Below are 22,407 nucleotides of genomic sequence, written 5' to 3'. Positions count from 1 at the left end.
CAAGATAAAGATTTCCAATGATTCACACAAGATACCAAGAGGTGAATACAAGAGGCATACCGAGTTATCAAATGCTCTTAAGAATGAACAAAGGATTCAAGGCATGGATTTCAACATAATACGTAGGAATATCAAAGAATAGGATTCATAGATGTCCAATAGTCTAAAACTGAAGTAAAGGATTCATAAAACATTACAATAGATTAAACTTGCACCAAGGATTGACCAACAATGCATTGGAGCCAAATAAACAATACTGGAAACCAAAAACAATAGCCTAACGGGATTGAATGGCGAGGTCACAGGACCCGCCACTCAGCACCGTGAGTGACACGGTGGGGAATGGCGGGCTCCGCCCTCCTGCCATTCAATCCTGACAAGACTTGTGGGGTTGACTCACAGGTTCCCCAAACTTGTGGTTCACCCCCGCTAGGCCAAAAAGTGGAATCTTGCGGGGTTAACTCACGGGTTCCCCAGACTCATGGTTCACCTCCGCTAGGCCAAAAAGCGAAAACAGACAGTGTATCAGGCTTTCGAAGCAGAAGCAAATATGGGCATCCGACTACCTCAGACTCAAAGCAAAATACAACATAAATCACAGGATTCTAGAACATAGAACATATGGAACATAACTCAACATCAACACAAGAAATTCTTCAAGAAGCAAGACATATATCAAGAATAAACCCTCAAAACATGCTCAAGGGATTTCAAGAACACATATATCAACATTAAAGAGTGGAAAATAGGTTTTGTCAGACATGAAATTTACCTCTTGAAGCTTAGCTAACTCAAACCTCAAATACTAAACATCAACCTAGCATCATCTCCACCTTGATCATCTAGAAACCCAAAACCCACCATAGAAATAAAGAGGAGATTCATAAAGATTGCAAATCAAAAGAAGACAAAGCAAGAAAATGTGAAGTCTTACCATGATCTTTCTCAAAGAACCATAAAAGATGAATCTTGCTTTGATTCTTGAAGATGGAATGAAGATGAGTTTTTGATGGGTAAGGGAAGAATGTGGCGTGAAGGAGAAGAAGAAATAGGGAAGAGAGAAAGTGTGTTTTGTCCAGACAAGATAAGTCTTGAATAAATAAGATAGGATATATATACATATGTGTATGTATTAGGGTGAATGATGGGTTTGGTTCAATATATAACAATTATACAAAGTCAAGAATGAGTGTTGGGCCAAATAGTTCCAATAATAAATAAGTATGTAGGATAAGGAGAAAGCCCATAATACTAAGAATTAAATGTTTTAGAAATAATATATATGGACTAATATAAATAATTTGGCTTGATTTAGAAATATTCTAGGAATTATTCCAATTAAAGAGTTGGGCTCAACAAGAGAACAAATTCCTTCTTAGAAAATAAGTATGGAAGATAATACAGGGATAAATTATTACGGGGTATCACACTAACCCCCAGTTTATTCTCTTAGAAAATTGTGATCGTACGAACAACCCCGAGAATCTTGCCATTGTTTATGTCAGCCTTAACAAATTAAGGCACTCAGACATGGCCTGTAGGATGAACTTGGTGGCGATATTAACAAATTAAGGCACTCAGATATGGCCTGTAGGATGAACTTGGTGGCGATAGAAACAACATTTTCCTCCCGTGGGTTACTATTGGCGATTTTAATTTCGTTATGGGTATGGATGAAGTCAGTAACCCCACTACTTTTAATGAACAACGCATTCGTGACTTTACGGACTGGATTGACAGGGAACATCGCATCAATTTGGGCTTTAATGGTCCTAAATTTACTTGAAAGGGACTGTGCAAAGAGGATGATGAATGAACTCGTGATGATAATCTGATGGAAAGCATGGTGCTTAATTATTTCAAGGACATATTCCGAGAAGATACTAGCAACTCCCATCCTGGTTACTTTCTTAATATATTTCCTAAGCTTTCTAGTTCTAACATATCTACTTTCTCCAGGGATGTGACGATGGAGGAAGTGAAGGGAGCTCTTTTTGACATGGATCCCTACAAAGCTCCAGATGGTTTCCATGCAGGCTTCTATTAGAAAGCTTGGGGGGTTGTGGGAAAAGAAATCACCAAGATGGTAACGAATTTTTTTAAAACTGCTACTATTTTTGAAGGATGGAACGATAGTCTCTTAGCGCTCATTCCTCAGGTTAAGCAGCCTGAAAGGGTGAGCCAATTCCGTCCTATTAGCTTGATGTCATTTATAAAATCATCACTAATGTTATTACTAATACACTCAAGCAGTTTTTGGGTGACATTATTGGTGAGAAACAAAGCAGTTTTGTTCTTGGTCGCTAGATTTTAGACAATATCGTTATTTACCAAGAAATGCTTCACTCCATTAAAATAAAATAGGGTGGGCAACATCAGTTTAAAGATCGATCTCGAGAAGGCTTATGACATACTCTCTTGGAGGTTTATTAGGGAGACCCTTGCTGAGATTGGTATTCCTCATCATTGGGTCAGCATCCTTATGACTTGTGTTGAAACTCCTAGGTTTGGTATCCTTTGGAAAGGTAAGTAGTTGGACTGGATTACCCTGACGCGGGGCATAAGACAAGGTAACCTAATGTCACATTATCTTTTTGTCTTGTGCATTGAAAGGTTATGTCACTTGATCAAGGAGGAAGTTGCTACCAAAAGATGGAGAGCGGTGAAATTATCCAGGTATGGCCCTTAACTTTTCACATTTTATTTGCTGATGATATGGTTTTGACTGCAGAAGCGACCGGAGAGCAAATTGGAGTCATTAAATCTTGCCTGAACAAATTTGAACAAGTGTCTGGACATCGGGTTAGCCTTCAAAAGTCACAAATTTTCTTCTCTAAGAATGTTGAGAGTGAGACGATAATAGGATCACTCAGGCTGCAGGAATCGGTAGGGTTGATAATCTAGGACGATATTTGGGTGTTCCTTCCTTGCATTGTCGTGTCACCAATTCCCTCTTTATACCCCTTATGGAGAAAGTGGAGAGTAGATTGGAAGGATGGAAAGGTAAGCACCTTACCCTCGCAGGTAGAAGAATCATTGGACAGAGTTTCTTGAATACAATCCCTTACTATGCCATGCAAACCATGTTCGTTCCGAAAGGGGTTTGCGACACTCTCGAAAGGAAAATACATGGATTCTTATGGAATCAAAGTACTCATTTGGTCAACTAGGACACAATCACAAAGCATAGAAGCCAAGGTGGACTTGGAATCCGAAAATTAAAAGAAATGAACTTGGCGTTTTTGGCCAAGATGGGATGACGCCTACTAAAGGGGCAGTAGCAACTTTGGGCACGAACGATTGCTTTCAAATACATGCAAAACAATAACATCAATCTTGGAGTGAAATCGAACCATGGAGGATCAAATTTATGGAGAGGAATTTGCACAGCCATTCCAATTCTCAATCAAGGTATCAAAAAAGTGGTTAGGTCTGGTCACGACACTCTCTTTTGGCATGATTGTTCCAGTTCCGAGAACCAAGAACAAAGTGGCTGGCTACCTTGCCAAGGCTCCTCTAAGAAGAAACTGTGATTGGATTGAATTTTTTAACCCTCCGACGGAAGTCATAGGACAGCTTGAGGTTGATATAGCGAAGATGACGCTCAATGTGAATGCTATGAGGGTCGGGCATTAGTCTAACTAGGTCTACCCCTCATTTCTTTCGGGGAAAAAAAAAAAAAAAAAAAAAAAAAAAAAAAAAAAAAAAGGCACTTCATGGACTAAATGGGTTCAACCTAATAATTAAAAGGTCGAATTTATCATTATGGTACAATTAAAATGCATACAGGCAGATTGTTGGTAATGTAGAGAATAACCCACGAGTTTTGAAAATTGGGTTACATTATGGAAATTAAAAGTGCCTCCCAAGTGGAAAATATTTTTATGGAGAGCTGTGTGTGATATTTTGCCCACCACTAATAACTTGCTTATAAAGAGAGTAAATGTGGACCCGGCATGCCCGATGTGTGGTTTGATTCATGAAGATATTATGCATACACTCATATTTTGTGATTATTCTAGAATTGTTTGGAATATTTCTGGATTGCCTATTGCAAATATTGTTACACACCCATTACCAATATGGCTTACCGGGGTTCTGGATGTATTGACAGAAGAGCAGTGCGGCCTTGTTGCAGCCGTGTTGTACCACATATGGACTGCCCGAAATATGGCTATGTGGAGGGGGCCCTTCCACGCCTGGAACGTACATGGAGACGTGCGGCAGTGGCTCACCAGGTGTACCGGCAGATACACCATCGCACGCAGCAACCGGGACAACATGTCGCGCCAACTGCCGGTGTGGTCGAGCTACGGTCGAAATGTTATTTCGATGCCAACTACACGCACCAAACTGGAGAGGCCACGTACGGAGCTATCATGATCTCGCACGAGGGGGCATTCCTAGCGGCAACGAACGACAGACTTGCAAGCGCTCATTCACCACTCATGGCCGAGGCATTAGCTTGCAAGGAGGCCCTATCTTGGCTAAGAGCTCGAGAGGTGGTAGCTGTGGATTTGCTTACGGATTGTTCAGAATTACGGAGTGCAATATTGTCAAGATCTGCAACTATCTTGTCTTATGTTGGGGTCATCGCGGACCAATGTAGGACATCTATGTTGTTATTTGATCATTGCTCATTGAGTTTTATTCCTAGGACATTGAATTTACATGCTCATACTTTAGCATCTTTAGCTATTAGTTGGGACCACTCTATGTACTGAGACTCGATCCCGTCTGACTCTATTACTATGTTCGTTCAGTAATGCAATGCAGATATTTTACCTTAAAAAAAATGACTAAAAATATCATTTTCCTTATAAATATCATTTTCCTTATAATTTTTTAGTTACCGTATATTAAGTTACTTAATGTAAAGTCACTGCTAGGGGTGTTAGAGAATAGAGCTTTCGGTAAACTACTCGTGTTCGTGTTCGGTAAACGTTCGTTTATTAAGGTAAACGAACATTAACAAACAAAATTTATAGCTCGGTTTATAAACGAACGGTGTCTGAACAGTTGTAAGCTCGTTTGCTAAGAGATCGTGAACAAGCTCGTTTAGTGTTCGTTTAACAATGTTCGCAACCAATCTCGTTTGTGTTCGTTTAATATTTGTTTGTATTCTCTTTGTAATTGTGTTACTTGTTTAGTTATTTTTTGTGAACATAGATTATTTATCATTCACGAACGAATTGTGATCATGAACATGTTCATATGTTTGGTTATTAAGCATTCACGAACATGTTTATCAACATGAACGAACATGTTCGTGAACGTGCTTGTTAATGTTAGGAGTCTAGTTGTGATATGTTAGGACTCTTCTTTGTCCTCTATATTCTCTTGTACGATACATTGTGAACAATGATTCAGACTTCTAATCCTCATCGTTAACAAACATGTTCGTGAACGTGTTCGTTAATGTTAGCGAACACATTCATAAACCTTAACAAACGAACACGAACACAAACACTTCAAAATCCTTAACAAATGAACACGAACAACCTTCGTTCGTTTATGTTCGGTTCGTTAACAGCCCTAGTTCTAGTCACTGCTAAAAATTTTGGTACACATAATATTTGCTAAAATTTCAAGTATGTATATTCAATTAGCCTAATACCTTGTTTAACAAGATTTAAAATCCTCACACTAAAAATTACTCCAAATCAATGAATTTCTCCATAGTCCTGCCCTGGACTATATGGATACAGTCCTTGATTCTCAAATACTTTAATAATTTTCCTCAAAATCTCAAGATCAGGAAAAAAAAACAGAGATTAACAAGGATACTTTCTCTCATTAACAGAATGTAGAACATTTGCAAAGCAAAACCTACCGTAGGCACTAATTTTCAGAGGAAAAGATGAACCTTGCTCTCTGAATACACTGCTGTTGAGAGCCATGAAGCTGTCAAGAACATGGCAAAACAAATCTCCAAAGAAAAACTAAACTTATAAAATGAGAGTACTTTTAGCTTGCTTATAGACCATTACAAGTCAAAACAAAGCCATAAAACGACGGCTCTAAAACAGTAGATCCTCACAACATCTTGAAAGAAACTTCAATGTGAAACACCATCTCTCTTATTAGGCGAGCTTCTTGTCTTTCAGGGGGCCTTTTGGAATTTTACTCAGATACTTTTCATTAAGCACCGCATATTGCTTCATGATCTCTGCCTCGGCCTTCTCAGCAAAAGCATCGACTTGATCTTCGTATTTCTCATACAGCATGGGAACTGTGTGCAGCAGCACAACAACTGTTTGCAAAAGGCACAACACTTCCATAAGAATCTTGGAGATAAACAGTATAGTAAACATAAACACAACGAACTAAAAGCGGGTTATTACTCAGGTAAAACAATGTGAGGAAGTTGAAACTATTCCCCATGACTGACAAAACCCACAAGCCAGCAATTACCTGCATATAGAATACCGTCAATTTCTCAAAGCAAAATCATAGAAGACTCGTATCAGAACAGATCAGCCAATGGAAGTGACTATAATTGTAAATTACTGGACGTTTTAGGAACAAAACTTGTCTGCATTTAAAATTTATAATTAAAAAAGAAAAAGAAGCAAAACATACAGCAAGAAATTTCTTCACATCTTTCCCAGATGCAATTTCTCGGAGCACAGCAAGAGTTCTATTGATTTCAATTCTCAATGCAGAAGCAACATTAAGGACAGTATCCTGAGGAAGGATGACGGATGGGATTTGAGGTGGGGATCTGGTACAAAAATCAACAAGTCAGCATTCAAATGAATCTACATGTGGGGATGCTCATATCAAAAGGAGAATGAGCATACTTGTTGATGAATGTGGATGCATTTGACCATAGGAATGATATTGCGAGAGCAAGAATCAAAATGTGGCATACTAGAGTGAGTAAGTGGTATTCCATCAATTCAAAAAGCACCCAGATAGTAGTGGCAAAACCAACGACAGCACCAGAAACTTTCTTGTCCCTCCACAGGAAAATATCAGCAGCTGCAAACACACAGATAGAAATATAATACTAAAACTCACCGAGACTTAACCCCAATCTAGTTGGGGTCAGTGGCTCAGATTCTATTTCTCCATTCAGTTTTCTTGTAACAGAAAATGTGTAGCAAACTAGCGACCAAAAGAGATATTACCAAAATATATCATAACCCACAACATTACCGAGGATTGATGACTAAGTGCAACAACAAAACTAGCTCCAATGGATCAAAAGCAACTTCCACAGTTCCAAGTGTCAATCCCCTAATATTTTCAAATGAATCCCAAATGCATTTGTATCAAACTCACTCATCTAAGCCTTAATAACAAAATCTTGTTGGGGTTGGCTAAAAAGATTCTACTCCATTCAGTTTTCTTATTACACTAAACTTTGACAAGATCAAAAGAGATGGAAACCTCAACATCATTGGTGATTGAACACTATGCACAACCACACAATTAGGATGAAGCCCAAACATACTTGTAGTCTAAGAAAACAAAGAAGTGCAGTAAATTTCCGTGTTATCAAGGCAACTACAGTGTATACTATTCCTTCCACAATTAATTCATGCAACTCAAGACATCTTTTGGTTTTAGAAAAAAATAACACATGCAAACTGGTCAAAGAATCCCCTGACAAGATCCTTCTCCTGAGGATTTTAACCAGAAATAATAAAAGAAAAACAGTAAACCTACAAGAATGCCCTAATACATAGGCGCTGAGCCAACACCAAAAAGCCTAATTAGGCAAAGAGCAATATTAACAATCACCAAATTATCATCATCGAACATTGAAAATATGTCTGTTACCATTTTTTTTAAAGGGAAATCAGATATTCTGAATAAGAATTAAGCGCATTGTAATTATTATTATTATTATAATTGTAAATTGTAATGACCATAAAATGTAAACCCTAGTTGCATTAAACTGTATGCATATATGATGTGTACATATGTAGAGACGCAGTATAGTTGAAAATTGGTTTGCGATATATTGAGCGTACGTTTTCCTCCGCCTAAGACCTTGTGCACGGGTCTCTCGCGGCCGAAGAGGCGATAGATCTTGGCCTTAACAGCGTCGGCAGATGGCTTGTCGGCATGATCGTCCTCGGAATCGGAAGACGAGGAATCGTGGCCTTGCAACTTGTCGCTGATCTTTTCCATCACCGTCTCAGCAAGCGAATCGTGGTCTCCGGCGTGATCGGCCATGGGAAGAGATGAGATGAAACAGGGGATATTTCAGTCTTTTCGGTCTCGCCTGTGTCCGCTTTGAAATTGAAAAATGAGACCGAAATTTTTTAGAATGTTTAAAGGGGAAGACTCCGTCCGAACCGAACCTGAGGCTCGGTGCACGCGTAACGGAAATCGAAGTGGAGCAGAGTAGGTTTTCCGTTTTCGATTTCTCCAAGAATAACGGGAAACGTCAACTTGACAGCCGTTCGTTAGATCTGTGGCCTTTGAGTGCATTTCCCAATGACGGCGCCAATTTCTCCAAAACGTCGCCGTCAACTTATTTTTTTAATGAGCTTCCACGTATAGATGTGAAGAAGTGGTGAACCACTAAAGTATGGTGACCCACCTAAGATATTATGGGCCACAACTATCACAAATATTTGGCCTGCTCTTCCACATAAGCCAACTTTTACCTTGGATCATGGTCCAATACTGTGAAATCTGGAGGGTGTGGTTAAGTGGAATGGATTCATCCATCCTTAACTAAAGGTTAAGGGTTCGATCATTGATTTTGAGAATGGAGCATCTAAAAAAGGTGTCCGACAGTGAAAACCCTAAGTATACTAAAAAAAATGGTCCAATACGGTGTCATTCTTTTAAATACAGCTATTCCCTTCAACTAATTATTTTTAATGGCGTATTTAGTTTCATTTTATATACAATATAGTTTCATTACTACACAATTAAAGTATTATCTTGATTTAACTACAACTTCATTTAACATTATACACTCAAAATGTGAGACCTGTTATTGAATTTCATTTTATACACACAGTAGTTTTATTACAACACCACTAAAGTATAATTCTAACTAAACTACGATTTTATTGGACAATATACACTCAAATATGTGAAATTTGTTATTCAGTTTCATTTTATATACGCTATAGTTTTATTACAACATAACTAAAGTATCATTTTGATATAGCTATAGTTTCATTGACAAAACACACTCAATATATGACACTTGTTACTCAGATTCATTTTATACATACTGTAATTTTATTATAGCACAATTAAAGTATCATTTTAATGCCAAGACCTTGTGGTCTAATGGCACCAAGGTTGCACTCTCATAGGTTGAGAAAGTAGTTATGAACAGATACTACATTCAGTGACGGACTCAGCGTGGGGGCAGCTGCCCCCACTCCCTCCACCCCACCCCTTTTTATATATATATATATATATATATATATATATATATATATATATATACACACATATATAGCATGAAATATTATATAAAATCAATATTTATGATGAAAATAACTATAGTTTGAGTAGTTTAGTTGGTTGAACTCTAAATTTTATGTTATAAAAGGCTTATATCATGGGTTCAAATCTCATTAGCACCACTTTTAATTATCTTCACTCTTTCATTTCTTCACAAGATAAATTAAATATTTTTAGTCTACTTTTTATGAATCATTTAATTAACAAATTAAATGTTCTTTTAGTCTAGTTTTTATAAATCATTTAATTAATGTAGTATACAAGTTTATAATATACTTTATTATATTCAAATTAATTTAAAAAATTCGATCTAACTAAAAGAAATTAAAATTTAAAAGTATTTATGAATATATTGTTATTCAAATTATTTTTTCTAATTGATTATGTTTAATATTTTCTCATAAATATATTGTAATTTATAATGTATTTTATATTTTAACTTTATTATGATTGTTTGATATTTTGTTATTGACATTTCTAACCTCATTTAATATTCGCCCTCGCCCTCACTCAGATGATTTTCTGGGTCCGCCACTACTACATTGTAATAGAGTCAGAAGCATTCAAAAAAAAATATCATTTTAATTCAACTACAGTTTCATTTGTGTTTAAAAAACATACAAATGCATTAATATATGTTTAAACTATCCAAATTATTTTAATATACACTTATTAATTTTTTCATATTAATTTTTATTTAATTTAAAATTTTCAAATTTGACAGGCCCATATAAGGCTCGTGAGCCGACCTTGCTTAGAGCCGTATTTTGTCTAGCTTTTTAGTCCGCCTCCGCCATATGGCAGACTTTGGCAGGCCATGCCCTGTTGGCCTATTTTGACATCTCTATAAGTACATAACTTTTTAACTGCATACACATAATATGTTAACTGCAAAATGCACACACATAATTTGAATGTCATGATCCATGGTATAATTTGCCTCCCTATAAAATATTCTAATCTAAAATACTCCGTATATAATTAGGTTATCTCTCTCCATTTAAAGAGAAAACTCATCCATGAGAATTTTGATCTAAAAGAATATCGTTTTAATGTAGTATGGTTAGTCACCATTAGTACTCTTCACCAAACAATATAGTTATGATGCACATGTAGTGTATTGTTTATGTACATTAAAATTTATTTTTATGAACATATAGAATAGACATTATAAATTTACTATAGAGTGAATGAAATTAATTAAATATATATGATGTACATGCTATTTATGTGCATTAAGGTATATATTTATGATCATATAAAACAAATATTATAAACATACCTCATAATCAATATTATTAAATATGATACACCTATAGTGTAAAGTTTACATACATTAAGCTTTGTTTTTATGAAGACATAGAAGGAACGTTATGAATCTACTACAGAGTGAATAGAAATATATATGATGTACCTGCACTTTAATGTTTATGTACATTAGGGTTTATGTTTATGATCATATAGAGCAAATACTATGAACATAGTGTATGATGAATATTATTAAACATGATGCACTTATTGACAACGTTAACAACTTAGGATCCGTTTGGAAACCTGGAAAATGACTTCTAGAAAATGTTTTCCGAGTTTTCAGTGTTTGGATGTAACAGGAAAATCCAGCCAACGGAAAACATTTTCTGTTGACTGGGGAAAATGAAGCTTTTCCGCCAAAATGTTTAATTATACAAATTCTACTCATTTTCCATAAAATATATGTTCATAATTACTAAACTATATGTTCATAGTTATAAAGTTATATATTCATAATTTTTGGATTTCATTTTCACAATTATTGAATCTCTATATTCATAATTATAGAACTATATGTTCACAACTCTGTGCTCATAATTATAAAACTATATGTTCATAATTTGAATTGTATATTCATAATTCTGAACAATTTCGAAACCTTGTCCACTTTGCAAGGTGGACACAATTCCACGGCATAATTTGCCCAAAGTGGTAGGCTGGGCCCTGCCATGCCCATACACACACACACTTTTAGTTTTATGGATTATCTTCTTTTTCTTTTTAACTTATTAGTTATTATTTGCTTAACAAATAATATTAATGTTTGTTTAAACTATCTAAACTATTTTAGTATACAATTATTAGATTTTAAAATTAATTTTTAATTAAACTTAAAATTTTATAGATTTTGACGGGTCAGTCCACCAAAGTGACGGCACCACCCCGCCGACATGCTTTTATAGTATTACTCCTGATTCACCATCCACTATCATTTTAAAAATAAATTATACACTCGTATAGGATCAAGTTTGAGTGAATACTTGCAGAGTAGATTACAATTGTCAATTTGTCATCACTAATTATTGCCCACATGAATTTCATGTGTACATATATTTTCTTTTCACAATCAAATAAAAAATAAAACAACCATGATTGTCTATGAAGAAAAAGTTAAAACTAACTAATTCATATGCCACTAAACCATTTTCAATTATTTTACAGTGTTCATAATTTATGTATAAAAAACCACTTGTATAATTTAGAAATTTGGCAATATTAATATAAAGATTAAATTAATGATTACATCTGAAACATCATATTCTCATGATCTCATCCATTGCATATGACGAAATGAACTATAATTGCTTAATTTTATTTCATCTCCATATCTATTACTGACAACTAACTAAAGCTTGTGAAAACAAGAACTATTACCAATATGATTTCAATAATTCATATCATAAATTATATTTTAAAATTTTTGTTTAGTTCACTTTATATATGTATGGATGTGCACAGTTTATCTATTACTAAGTATTTATTTTTTTGGAGTAAAACTTGGAATGATTTGTTATGTACATTGAATAAATACAAATTTAAGAATAAATTGAAAAACGATAGGGGCTCAAATTTAAAGAAAGAACATAACATATAAAGATTAGTCCAACGGGAGTAAAAAAAAAAAATTAAATGTTAAGTATTATTCTATAATTTCACGTGAAATCAATGTAAGATCGTATCGAAAAAGATAAAAAAAAAAAAAAAAAAAAAAAAAAAACACACACACACTACAATGATAATAATATAACAATAACATGGAGTAAAATAGTTACCTTAGAAAACATTTTGAATGGCAGATAGGAGAGTTGGGGGAATGGATTTTTGGCGTTGAGAGAGAAGAAGTATGTGGAAATGGTGGGTTTGGAGTAAAAGTGGAGGGGTGGCATTGGGGTATATTCTATGGTTGCTGCTACAAAGATGGAATATTTATTAGGAATATGCTTCCATTATTCAGTAAAGTTTGGGGGAATTATATTTAGAGAAGGAAATAGACTAGGTTGGAAAAAAATCAATCATTAGGTCTGAGCTTGTTAGTAGTACTTGAGGCATGAGGGCAAATTATGCCCTGGACCCGTGTCCACATTGAATTGTGGACACGGGCCCAAAACGACGTCGTTTTTTTAAAAAAAAAAAGTCATTTAGTTAAAAAAAAAAAAAAATCGCGCGCGTTTTGCCGTTAACGGCGTTATTTTTTTTTTTTTTTTTTTTTGGATTATGAATGTACAGTTATGCCGTTATGAATGTACAGTTATGCCGTTATGAATATACAGTTATGCAATTATGAAATTATGAACACAGAGCTCTAACATTATGAACTTACAATTATGAACATATATAGTGATAAAATTATGACCATGGAGCTTTAAAATTGTGAATATAGAGCTTCGAAGATTATGAATGTACAGTTATGGAGTTATGAATGTACAGTTATAGAGTTATGAATCTACAGTTATGGAGTTATGAATCTACAGTTATGAGATTATGAATCTACAGTATGGAATTATGAATGTACAGTTATTGATCAAATTATGAACAAAGAGCTCTAACATTATGAACTTACAATTATGAACATATAGTGATAAAATTATGAACATAGAGCTTCGAAAATTATGAATGTACAATTATGGAGTTATGAATGTACAGTTATGGAGTTATGAATGTACAGTTATGGAGTTATGAATGTACAGTTATAGAGTTATGAACGTACAGTTATGGAGTTATGAATGTATAGTTATTAACATATAGTAATAAAATTATGAACATATACTCTTACAATGAAGCGCTCTGAAATTAAAAAAAAAAAAAAAAAAAAAAAAAAGGAGATAATAGTGCCTAACGGCACTGTTACCCGTGTCCAGCAAGCATGCTGGACACGGGTCCAACGTAACGATTGAGGCATGAGCTTATAGGCTTTTTTAGGCCCAAACTTAAACCTATAATAAATCTGGTCTAACCTGAAGCCTTTTTAAAAGTTTACTTAGTAGGGTCAATTTATATCGTGGACTAGGGTTCACATAGTATTGTGGATCTTGTATCAAAACGACGTCGTTTGATGTTTAAGCTTTAACAGATTCTGTAACTTTCTGTTTTTCATGTTTCAACACAAATTTTAATTTATTTTAGGTACAGAATGCTTACGCTTAATGTACAAAACTCCATAACATGATATACAAAAACGCATAACACGAGATAGATACACATGTTTTCTATTTTACTTATTTTCAAATCTGATTTATATAAATAATTTAGAGTTAATTCCATCAGAGGTCCCTAATCTTTGGTGGCAATTCTAAATTTAGTCCCAGACTATCAGTTTTGCCATTTAACATCTCAAACTATTATTTTTTGACACTTTTAGTCCTTCTCATGACTTTTCCTATTTTTAGTAAGGGTTTTTTTGTCTCTTCATATTTTTCTTTTGTTATTTTGCTGGTTTCAACCGGTATATATATATCGGGGACGGGGTGGGGAGAGTACTCCCCATCCCCGCCCCCGTCCCTCGCGGGAAATTCAAAATTGTCCCCATCCCCATCCCAGATCTCCTATTTCTGTCCCTGTAGGAACATGGAATAGGAATCGGGTTTGCCGTCAGGTATGGGTACAATTAACATCCCTAATGGAAATAATGACAATAATTTCCAGGGCAAACAGTAAGTGGACAAACATATTTGAATGTGAGATAAAATATCTGACATGTTTCACATCTTCATATTGAGGGGATACATTAGAGTATAAATTTTTAAGGAATAAGGGTCAAATAGGCCACTGAACTGTACACGAAAATACAATTAGGCCACTGAACCTAAAAATCTATAATTGGGTCCCTAAACTAACCAATTTCATTCAATTTGTCAATTTTTTTAAAAATAATTTATTTTTAAATTAATTTTTTAATGTTTAATAAATAAAAACTAAAATAATTTATTTTACTAATTTGTTTCCTATTAAACAATCGGATTCCTTGTTTAGGTCAAAGAGATTAATCGCAGGGAGACTTCTCGCAGACTTCATCAGAGCCACCTTCAAATTAGAGATGCGTAATATATTTTACTTATTTTAATTACTGCCAAATGTATAATATAATTCAATTACTGTATCGTGGCCAGAAACAAATAAAACAATTAACAAATTATTTGATCAAAATTATCGTGATTTGGTAATTTTTGAATTTTAAAATAATTAGTTTGTATTGGTGATTTGCGAATTTTAAACAAATACAAATTATTTTGTTTAAAAAAAAAACATATTATTTTAGTTTTTATTTATTAAGCATTAAAAGACTAATTTAAAAATAAAATTATTTTAGTTTTTATTTATTAAATATTAAAAAAACTAATTTAAAAATAAATTATGTTTAAAAAAGTACCACATAAGCATCTTAGGTGGAAGGGTAACTTGTTAGCAACTTGAAAAACCTGAAAAATAGACAAATTGGATGAAATTGGTTAATTTAAGGACTCAATTGTATGCTTTTTAGGTTCAGTGGCCTAATTGCAATCTCGTGTGCAGTTCAGTGGCTTATTTGACCCTTATTCCAATTTTTAAAAATAGTAATAAGGTTCAAATATTAAAAATAGAAAATAAATATGATATTTTCAATAAAAAAAAAAAAAAAACAAAAAAACAAATCCCAAATGAGTTAATCTTCACAAAACTTGTTAGTCCACCCCACTACAAACCATACCCATGGAAGCCCAATTTCCAAATTATGGTATAGCTGGATAAAACAGGCATTTGATGTCAACATGCTATTTGTCCTGAAGCCTTTAAGCTTTGTATAGTCCATTCATTTAAAAATTGTGAATATCATTTTTGAATATTCATCAAAGCCACTGAAACATGTAACCTGCTGTCAATTGTATGCACCATAAATAAATAGGAGGAAATATATATGTATATTATAAAATGAAGAAACCAGCTTGGTTTGATATTATTAAGCAATAATAATAATTCAAGCTTCAGTCCCTCAGCTTGATCCAGTAAAAAGAACTATACTGAAATAGCATAGAGGAAAAAAGCACAAATAACATGTTTGACTTTGAAACACGTCATCGTTCAAATTAGCAAAGTCAAAACAAACCAATTACTTCGATGACTGTGATCCATCGGATGCAATTGCAGGCTTCTTAGCATCCTCGAGCCCACCAGTAGTGACAGCCTCCAGTGTTGTATAAAACTCCTCAGGAAGAGGACCAGGGCGATGCAGGGGGACATGTTTGGGTACCGGGGCATCATTCTCAATCACTTCGCACTCATAATCATCGGGAATGCCCCATGGTTTCCATTCTGCAGATACAGGTTTAAATTTAACCAGTAAGACAGGTTATTGAAACCACAAGGCGTATTTATTACCTAAAAGAAGAAAAGGAAACAGAAAGCATAACACTTTCATATGAGCAAGCTCAGCCCCTATTAGATTTGGCTTAGATGTCCAGACCCACATAAAGACATAGGACATAGCAGTATAACTTCTGTGTCTACCACAAATTAAGGGGGCAAACATAGGAGAAAATAATTCTTAGAAACCAGAATGTGTAGTTATTTATTAAAACAAAAATTCTATTTGCCTTGTGAAAGTATGGTTCCGTATTTGGTGTGAATGGAAGTTTCCATATTCCCATATTGGACTTTTAAGGTTGATGTTAAATTACGAAGTAACCTTCCTAACAAGAACAATAAGCTCTTTTTGCCTAATTAAAAACATATAAATATGGAATCTACATTAGTATAAGAAGTTTGGTTTGAACAATCTAGCAATGTCGGTCAGGGGTTAGAACTTTAATGTTCAATGATGAATGACCTCCCTCATCCAGTCAGCCAGTCACACCATGAGATCCACTCTCCTCCTCCCATTCACAAACCACCCCAATAACCCTCTTACTTTTTTATTATCTATTTATTAGAATCAAAGAAATTAAGCAACTTTGCGCTTTTATAAAGCAACCATGCAGCTGTATAGTTGAATATGCAATTTGGAACCACATGCCAGTTTTTAGATGTAAATTTCATGTCCAGTTTCAACAAAATCCTCTATTTATTAGAATTAAAGAAATTCACCTATTCCAGCTAGTAATACTTCAAAAAATTCCAGTTAAGCATCACTGAATAAGATTCTAAATTTCTAATCATTGAGACAGGCAGCAACATTTCCTTGAAATAAAGCAATTGTAACTCCACCTTCCAAGTTGGTGAGAGCAAATGATGCAAGTCATGGTCAGTGGCCACTCCCCAGGTGTAAATGAAAATGATCTACTTGTGGGCTTACTAATATGCATGACCATAATTAGTCAACCCAGATTGGGGATCAATTCGGAAGGCGGGCTGGGCAGATGTGTATAGGGTTCAGTCATCAGGGCAAGAGGTTGAATACAAATGTAAAAAATACTCCATAGTAATTGTCATAAAGGAGATCTACAAATATTGGAATTCTAGTGATTAAAACTGATATGTTGATTAAATATATACTGAAATAAAACTAAATTTTAACACAATGGAGAGAGACTAACATCCTAATCTAATATGCTAGTTCCAACTGCACTTATACAAAGTAGGTCTGTTTGTTGACTGAGGTACAGTGCTATTTGTTAGAGGTCTGTAATCTAATTCTTCTTCAAGGTCTACAAAATTATTTTGTCTGTAGGATCACGGTTGGTTGAAAAGGATCTGCTAGGTCAATAGGTTTGTAGTAAACTACATGGCTGGACCTGGGTCTTGGAAGTCTAGTTCACCAGGGTTGATAACCATCAATATAATACCATTAGACATAAGAGGCTTAAAATTTCAAGTTGAAACTTGAAAGTGAAAGAAATAGAGAGCCAATTAGACTGATGCAATCACATCTCTGGAACTTCTTTAATATGTAAATGCACAGATGCACAGGGATGTATGCTTCAGGGGAGAGAGGGGTATTACTGAGGCTAGAAGTCATTTATTACTTTAGTTGTTACCAACAAGTAGAACTATCTCAACATAATGGCATACTCTTAGGTAGCTTGCATTAAAAGATTTTTTTTTTTTTAATTGCCAGCCATTACATAAATTTCAGAAGGAAAAAAGATGCAGATGATATTCACATTTTGGCAAAATTGAGCCAAGTAGAGATATGAAATCAAATTTACAAGGAAGCATGGAAACACAACTGTGAGTGTGTAATTTCTTATCAAAATTAATCTATTTGGCTTAAGACAAAAAGAACCACTGACCCCATAAGATTAACACCATGTTATTTCCAACCCTTGAATACTGCTAATCCATATACATCATCTAAACTTTTCCAAAATTTTAGCAAAAAAAAAAAAAAAAACTGGCATTCCACATGATTTCCCATATTAAGTTTAAATAAAGTTCAGATACAACATAAGTTTTAATTCTCCCATTCCAGTTCACGGGAATTAATCAACTTAGATTCCAGAAAAGGCAGCTCAACTTTCTCAAGAACATACGAAATTTTTATTACAAAAAAAAAAATGAAATTTCTATATTTAAAAATAAAAAATATAAAACCCCATCATTCATTTCTTTCAAATTTCAAGCATTAAAAAGCTGCAAGATTGGATACTTCTTGAATTGGAAATGCCTCATTCCAAGGTTCCTAAACAAGATTTCTCATAGCTACTACAATAAAAGGGCAAAACCACTTCAAAATGATTTGAATGTAGAATTATTTATTCACATATACATTAGCCTCAAAGTATTTATTTTTTGAAATTGTCTTCTTAATTCCAAGATCAGTAATAGAAAATTTTTCAAATTCTCAAAACATAGAAATAGTAATACGAGAAATTTTCAAAGACGAAATATCCGGGAAAATAAATCATTAAATGGAAAAATGTAAGCTTATGATGTACGAACCATTCATGTATCCAATGAGCTTGAGTTCATCCCTGGCCTCCTCAATGAGCTCTTCGACCTGACCACAACCAAGCTTCTTCTCGATCATTTCCCAATCCTGTTCCTCGGTGCATACATTGAGACGGTGGCGCGTGAAGCCCTCCACAGCCTTCCGGTAGCCCTCATCCTCCGGGACCGCCTTGATCTCGTCTAGGGTTTTGCTGTAGAGATTGATCAGCACTTCCCTAGCATTTGGGACCACCTCTAGCCCGACGATCCCCGTCGTCTCCTTCACTTTCGCCGCCATCATCAGCGGCCGCGCAATTCTCCGGAGAAACATTTTCGCTCAATCTGTAAATCGGAATCGGCTCCTAACTCGCTCACTCACACTCTCCCTCAGGCCTCAGCGTTGAAATTGAGAAATGGAAACAGTTTCGAAGTGATAGGCTGAGTTGAGTTTCACAAAATCACCCTTTGCACAAAGTGGGCCGATCTACACTTTAAGCCCATGATTGAGTCCCTATATTATCTTTTTAATTTATTTTTTTTAAAAGAAATTTTAAATTTTAAATTTCTAATTCTATATTTTAAAGTTAATTTCGGATTTAGTTATCTGACTATCATTTATTACTAATTTTAATCCTTGATTTTAAAAGTTATTAAATTTATTCTTTGAATATTGAATCATTTCTAATTATAATCAATGTCAATATTTTTATGTATGAATCATTAATATTGAGGGTAAAACTGAAAATTGTTGTTATGATACCTTTCAGAGGATAAAAATGTTTATGAAAACGGTTAACATTGAAGTTGCACACATCATTTGTGTGTGTGAATTATTAATATTGAGGGTAAAATTGAAAAATCATGACTATTAAAACACTCAAATGTGTTATTAACTAATAGATCACTATTTGCATCACAACAAATAGTTATGATTTTTCAGTTTTACCCTCAATGTTAACAGTTCACGTACAAAAAAGGGCAACAGTGGATTACACTTGAAAATGATTCAATATTCAATACCTAAATTTGGTAACTTTTAAAGTCAATGATTAAAATTGATAATGAGTAATAGTTAGAGGAATAAATATAGAATTAACTCTTTATTTTATTTCCTTATGATTTGAAATTAATATTTTGTAGGGAAAATGACATTTTTTCCTCCTGAATTATAAGCTAATAGTATTTTTTTTTTCTGTGCTATTCATGCATCCACATTTGCCCCCTCAATTATTTTAAAAGTGGCGATTTTTTTCCTTTGATGTTAAATAGACATTTTACCCTTAAAATAATTATTTCATTTATTTTTCTTCTACAATAAATTATTATTTATATGTAGGGATGACTACGATTCGATTTGGACCAAACTAGACACTATAGCAATCCAAATGAAATAGTAGGGATGGTTTTAATACAATATAGAGCCGGAAAAAATGAAATAATTGTTGAATTTATACTATTTTAAAATAGAAAATAAAATTTACAAAAATAAATAAATAAATAAATAATTTTTTTAAAATTGGAATCAGAATAAATGCGAACCGGAATTGAATAGATTTATCATTTACAAACAATGTTTACAAATTTGTTTGGTTCCAATTCGCATTTATTCCGGTTCCAGTTTCGATTTGAACTGCCGATTCAAAATTTATTTATTTATTTATTTAAATTCTATTTTCTATTTTTAAAATAGTCTAAATGCAATAATTATTTTATTTTTTTACATTTCTGAATCGTAACAAGAACCATCCTTACTATTTCAGTTCGGTTGTTATAGTGTTCAGTTTGGTTCAAATCGAACCGTAATCATCCATACATATAAGCAATAATTTGTTGAAAAAGAAAAATAAATGAAATAATTATTTTAAAGGTAAAAATGTTAATTTAACATCAAAGAGTGAAAAATCGTCACTTTTAATATGCGGAGAAATTAAATGTTAGGACAAGATGTTTGAATGATGAAATTACATGTTAACCACTTTTATTAAATAGTTAAATGACAAAATTTTAAATTGAGATTAATTGTGACAAATAATTAGGTGAAGTTAAAAGAGTAAGATTAAATATGATAATGTTACGTCAACTAAAAATAAAATTTGTTCTTTCTAAATATTCAAATTGTATTTAATAATATTTCAATAAATTAATATAAAAATTAAAATTCAAACAAGTCAATACATATATGCTAAATACTCCTACAATTGCTATTCACAAATCGTCACTCCCCGATATGACAAAATTTGACATCACAAACATGAAATAACTATGGCCTTGTTTGGTAAAATGGATGTTAGCTGATTGTGTTAATTAGAGAGTATAAATAGTTGATAACATTAGCTGATTGTAGAAAAGTGTTTGGTAAATTAGCTGTTTGCTGATAGCTGTTTGGTATAATTTCTTTTATCAAAAAGCTAATTGAAAAAGTTGCTAGGAGTAGCTTTTTTAATTTTAGCCTTTTGGAGTTGCAAAAAGCTAATTAACCAAACATTTATATTGATATTTTAACTAAATCAAACAATTAATAGTGATTAAATAAGCTAAAATTGACCTATAGGCCAATTTTTTACCAAACAAGGCCTATGTAATTATCGCATCAAAAGATACATGTTTGTTTATGTAAAATGTATGGATATATAGTATAGTCATATAAAATAAATTGAAATAAAGAAGGTATAAGTTAAGACAAATGCTGTTTTTTTTTTCTTCTTGATAAGCTTTATTGAAAGTTGAAGCAAACCAATTAGGAGTGAGCAAGGATCCGCCATATCTCGTTCAATTCGCCAAATTTGTTCTCATCACATCCACTTTTACTTAAAGTGGGCGTATCTCGTCCAATCCGCCAAATTTGCTCTCATCCCATCCACTTTCACTTAAAGTGGACGAGATGTAGATCCATTTATTGAAAATCCATCACTAGTGGATTGAATGTGGATGTGACTTCTCAAAATTTATTATATCCAATTCGCTTTCAAAATGTCTCACAGGCAAAACATGCAGATTAATCATAGTCATTGATCTTGACAAAATCAAGAGCCTAGAATGAAGATAAATTTTTAAAAAAAATACAGTGACATTATGATAATTTTGCATATTGTATTTTTTTATATATATAAAATGAAGGGCGAAGGCCGGGGAACAAAAAACACAAAAATCAATCCCCACGAGCGAAAGGCACCCCAAAAATATCCTTATGGATAAGCAAATCCACATCCCTATTAAGACAGCATGGGAACAACACAAGGTTAGGATTCAAGCCACAGTTCTTCACGAGCTAATCGGCACCTTGGTTCTGTTCCCGTTGCACGTGGAAGCAACGAACCTCCAAATTCATCGTCATCCAAGATCTACATTCGGACACAATATTATTTAAGGAGCCACCGCCTTTGATGCTGGACTTGGAGTCATTGATTCAACGGACTATATTCCCCGAGTCACTTTGAATAACGACCTTAGAGTGACCGAATTGTCAGGCAATTTTAAAATCAGGAAGGATTGCCCAGGCTTCGGCTTCATCTGCGCAGCACTCGCCAAGACTCTTCTGGAAACCCACGATCCAATTCTCATAGTGATGTTGCTGTCGTCGACGTTCACAACAACCCACCCGTTCTTCGATTTATTCCAGCAACTAAGCAACCTCGTCTAGACAGTAGGTGAGTATCTCTGGGGCTAACCTTTGGCAAAGGCAAACTGAATGTCTCTACAATAGTTCCTGATCCGAGAGGCTTTCTGGATCACATGGGAAGTCTCATTGTTAGACACTAAAGCATTTCTCCACTTCCAGATATGCAAACACGTGACACTGAAAGCCAAATCATC

General features: G+C 34.0%; 2 protein-coding genes across 2 annotated transcripts; both read right to left on the bottom strand.

Moving 5' to 3' along the window:
• Positions 1–5,770: 5,770 nt before the first annotated feature.
• On the bottom strand, positions 5,771–8,299 carry LOC109173001 (reticulon-like protein B2). The gene is made up of 5 exons (XM_019322247.1): positions 7,983–8,299; positions 6,804–6,984; positions 6,583–6,724; positions 6,345–6,414; positions 5,771–6,253 (listed from the first exon to the last, which is right to left on the bottom strand). The coding sequence occupies exons 1-5, from the start codon at positions 8,185–8,187 to the stop codon at positions 6,084–6,086; spliced, it is 768 nt and encodes a 255-aa protein (XP_019177792.1). The 5' UTR covers positions 8,188–8,299; the 3' UTR covers positions 5,771–6,083.
• A 7,348-nt stretch (positions 8,300–15,647) lies between these two features.
• On the bottom strand, positions 15,648–19,027 carry LOC109172988 (probable NADH dehydrogenase [ubiquinone] 1 alpha subcomplex subunit 5, mitochondrial). Its single transcript, XM_019322231.1, has 2 exons — positions 18,607–19,027; positions 15,648–16,041 (listed from the first exon to the last, which is right to left on the bottom strand). Exons 1-2 carry the CDS (start codon positions 18,923–18,925, stop codon positions 15,839–15,841), a joined length of 522 nt encoding a protein of 173 aa, XP_019177776.1. The 5' UTR covers positions 18,926–19,027; the 3' UTR covers positions 15,648–15,838.
• Positions 19,028–22,407: the final 3,380 nt, after the last annotated feature.

Source organism: Ipomoea nil, unplaced genomic scaffold, assembly GCF_001879475.1.
Source record: "Ipomoea nil cultivar Tokyo-kokei standard unplaced genomic scaffold, Asagao_1.1 scaffold0465, whole genome shotgun sequence".
NCBI classification, from domain to species: Eukaryota; Viridiplantae; Streptophyta; class Magnoliopsida; order Solanales; family Convolvulaceae; genus Ipomoea; species Ipomoea nil.
Note: the sequence above shows the minus strand (reverse complement) of the source record. Positions and strands in the feature narration are given on the sequence as shown.

What these genes read in the sequence shown, in the direction of transcription:
- LOC109172988 (XM_019322231.1), bottom strand. Translation starts at nt 18,925, where the DNA reads ATGTTTCTCCGGAGAATTGCGCGGCCGCTGATGATGGCGGCGAAAGTG. An exon ending in GCTCATTGGATACATGAATG is followed by an intron (nt 16,042 to 18,606) that starts GTTCGTACATCA and finishes CTGTATCTGCAG; the next exon opens with AATGGAAACCATGGGGCATT.
- LOC109173001 (XM_019322247.1), bottom strand. Translation starts at nt 8,187, where the DNA reads ATGGCCGATCACGCCGGAGACCACGATTCGCTTGCTGAGACGGTGATG. An exon ending in GGTCTTAGGCGGAGGAAAAC is followed by an intron (nt 6,985 to 7,982) that starts GTACGCTCAATA and finishes GTGTGTTTGCAG; the next exon opens with CTGCTGATATTTTCCTGTGG. An exon ending in GCATCCACATTCATCAACAA is followed by an intron (nt 6,725 to 6,803) that starts GTATGCTCATTC and finishes TTTTTGTACCAG; the next exon opens with ATCCCCACCTCAAATCCCAT.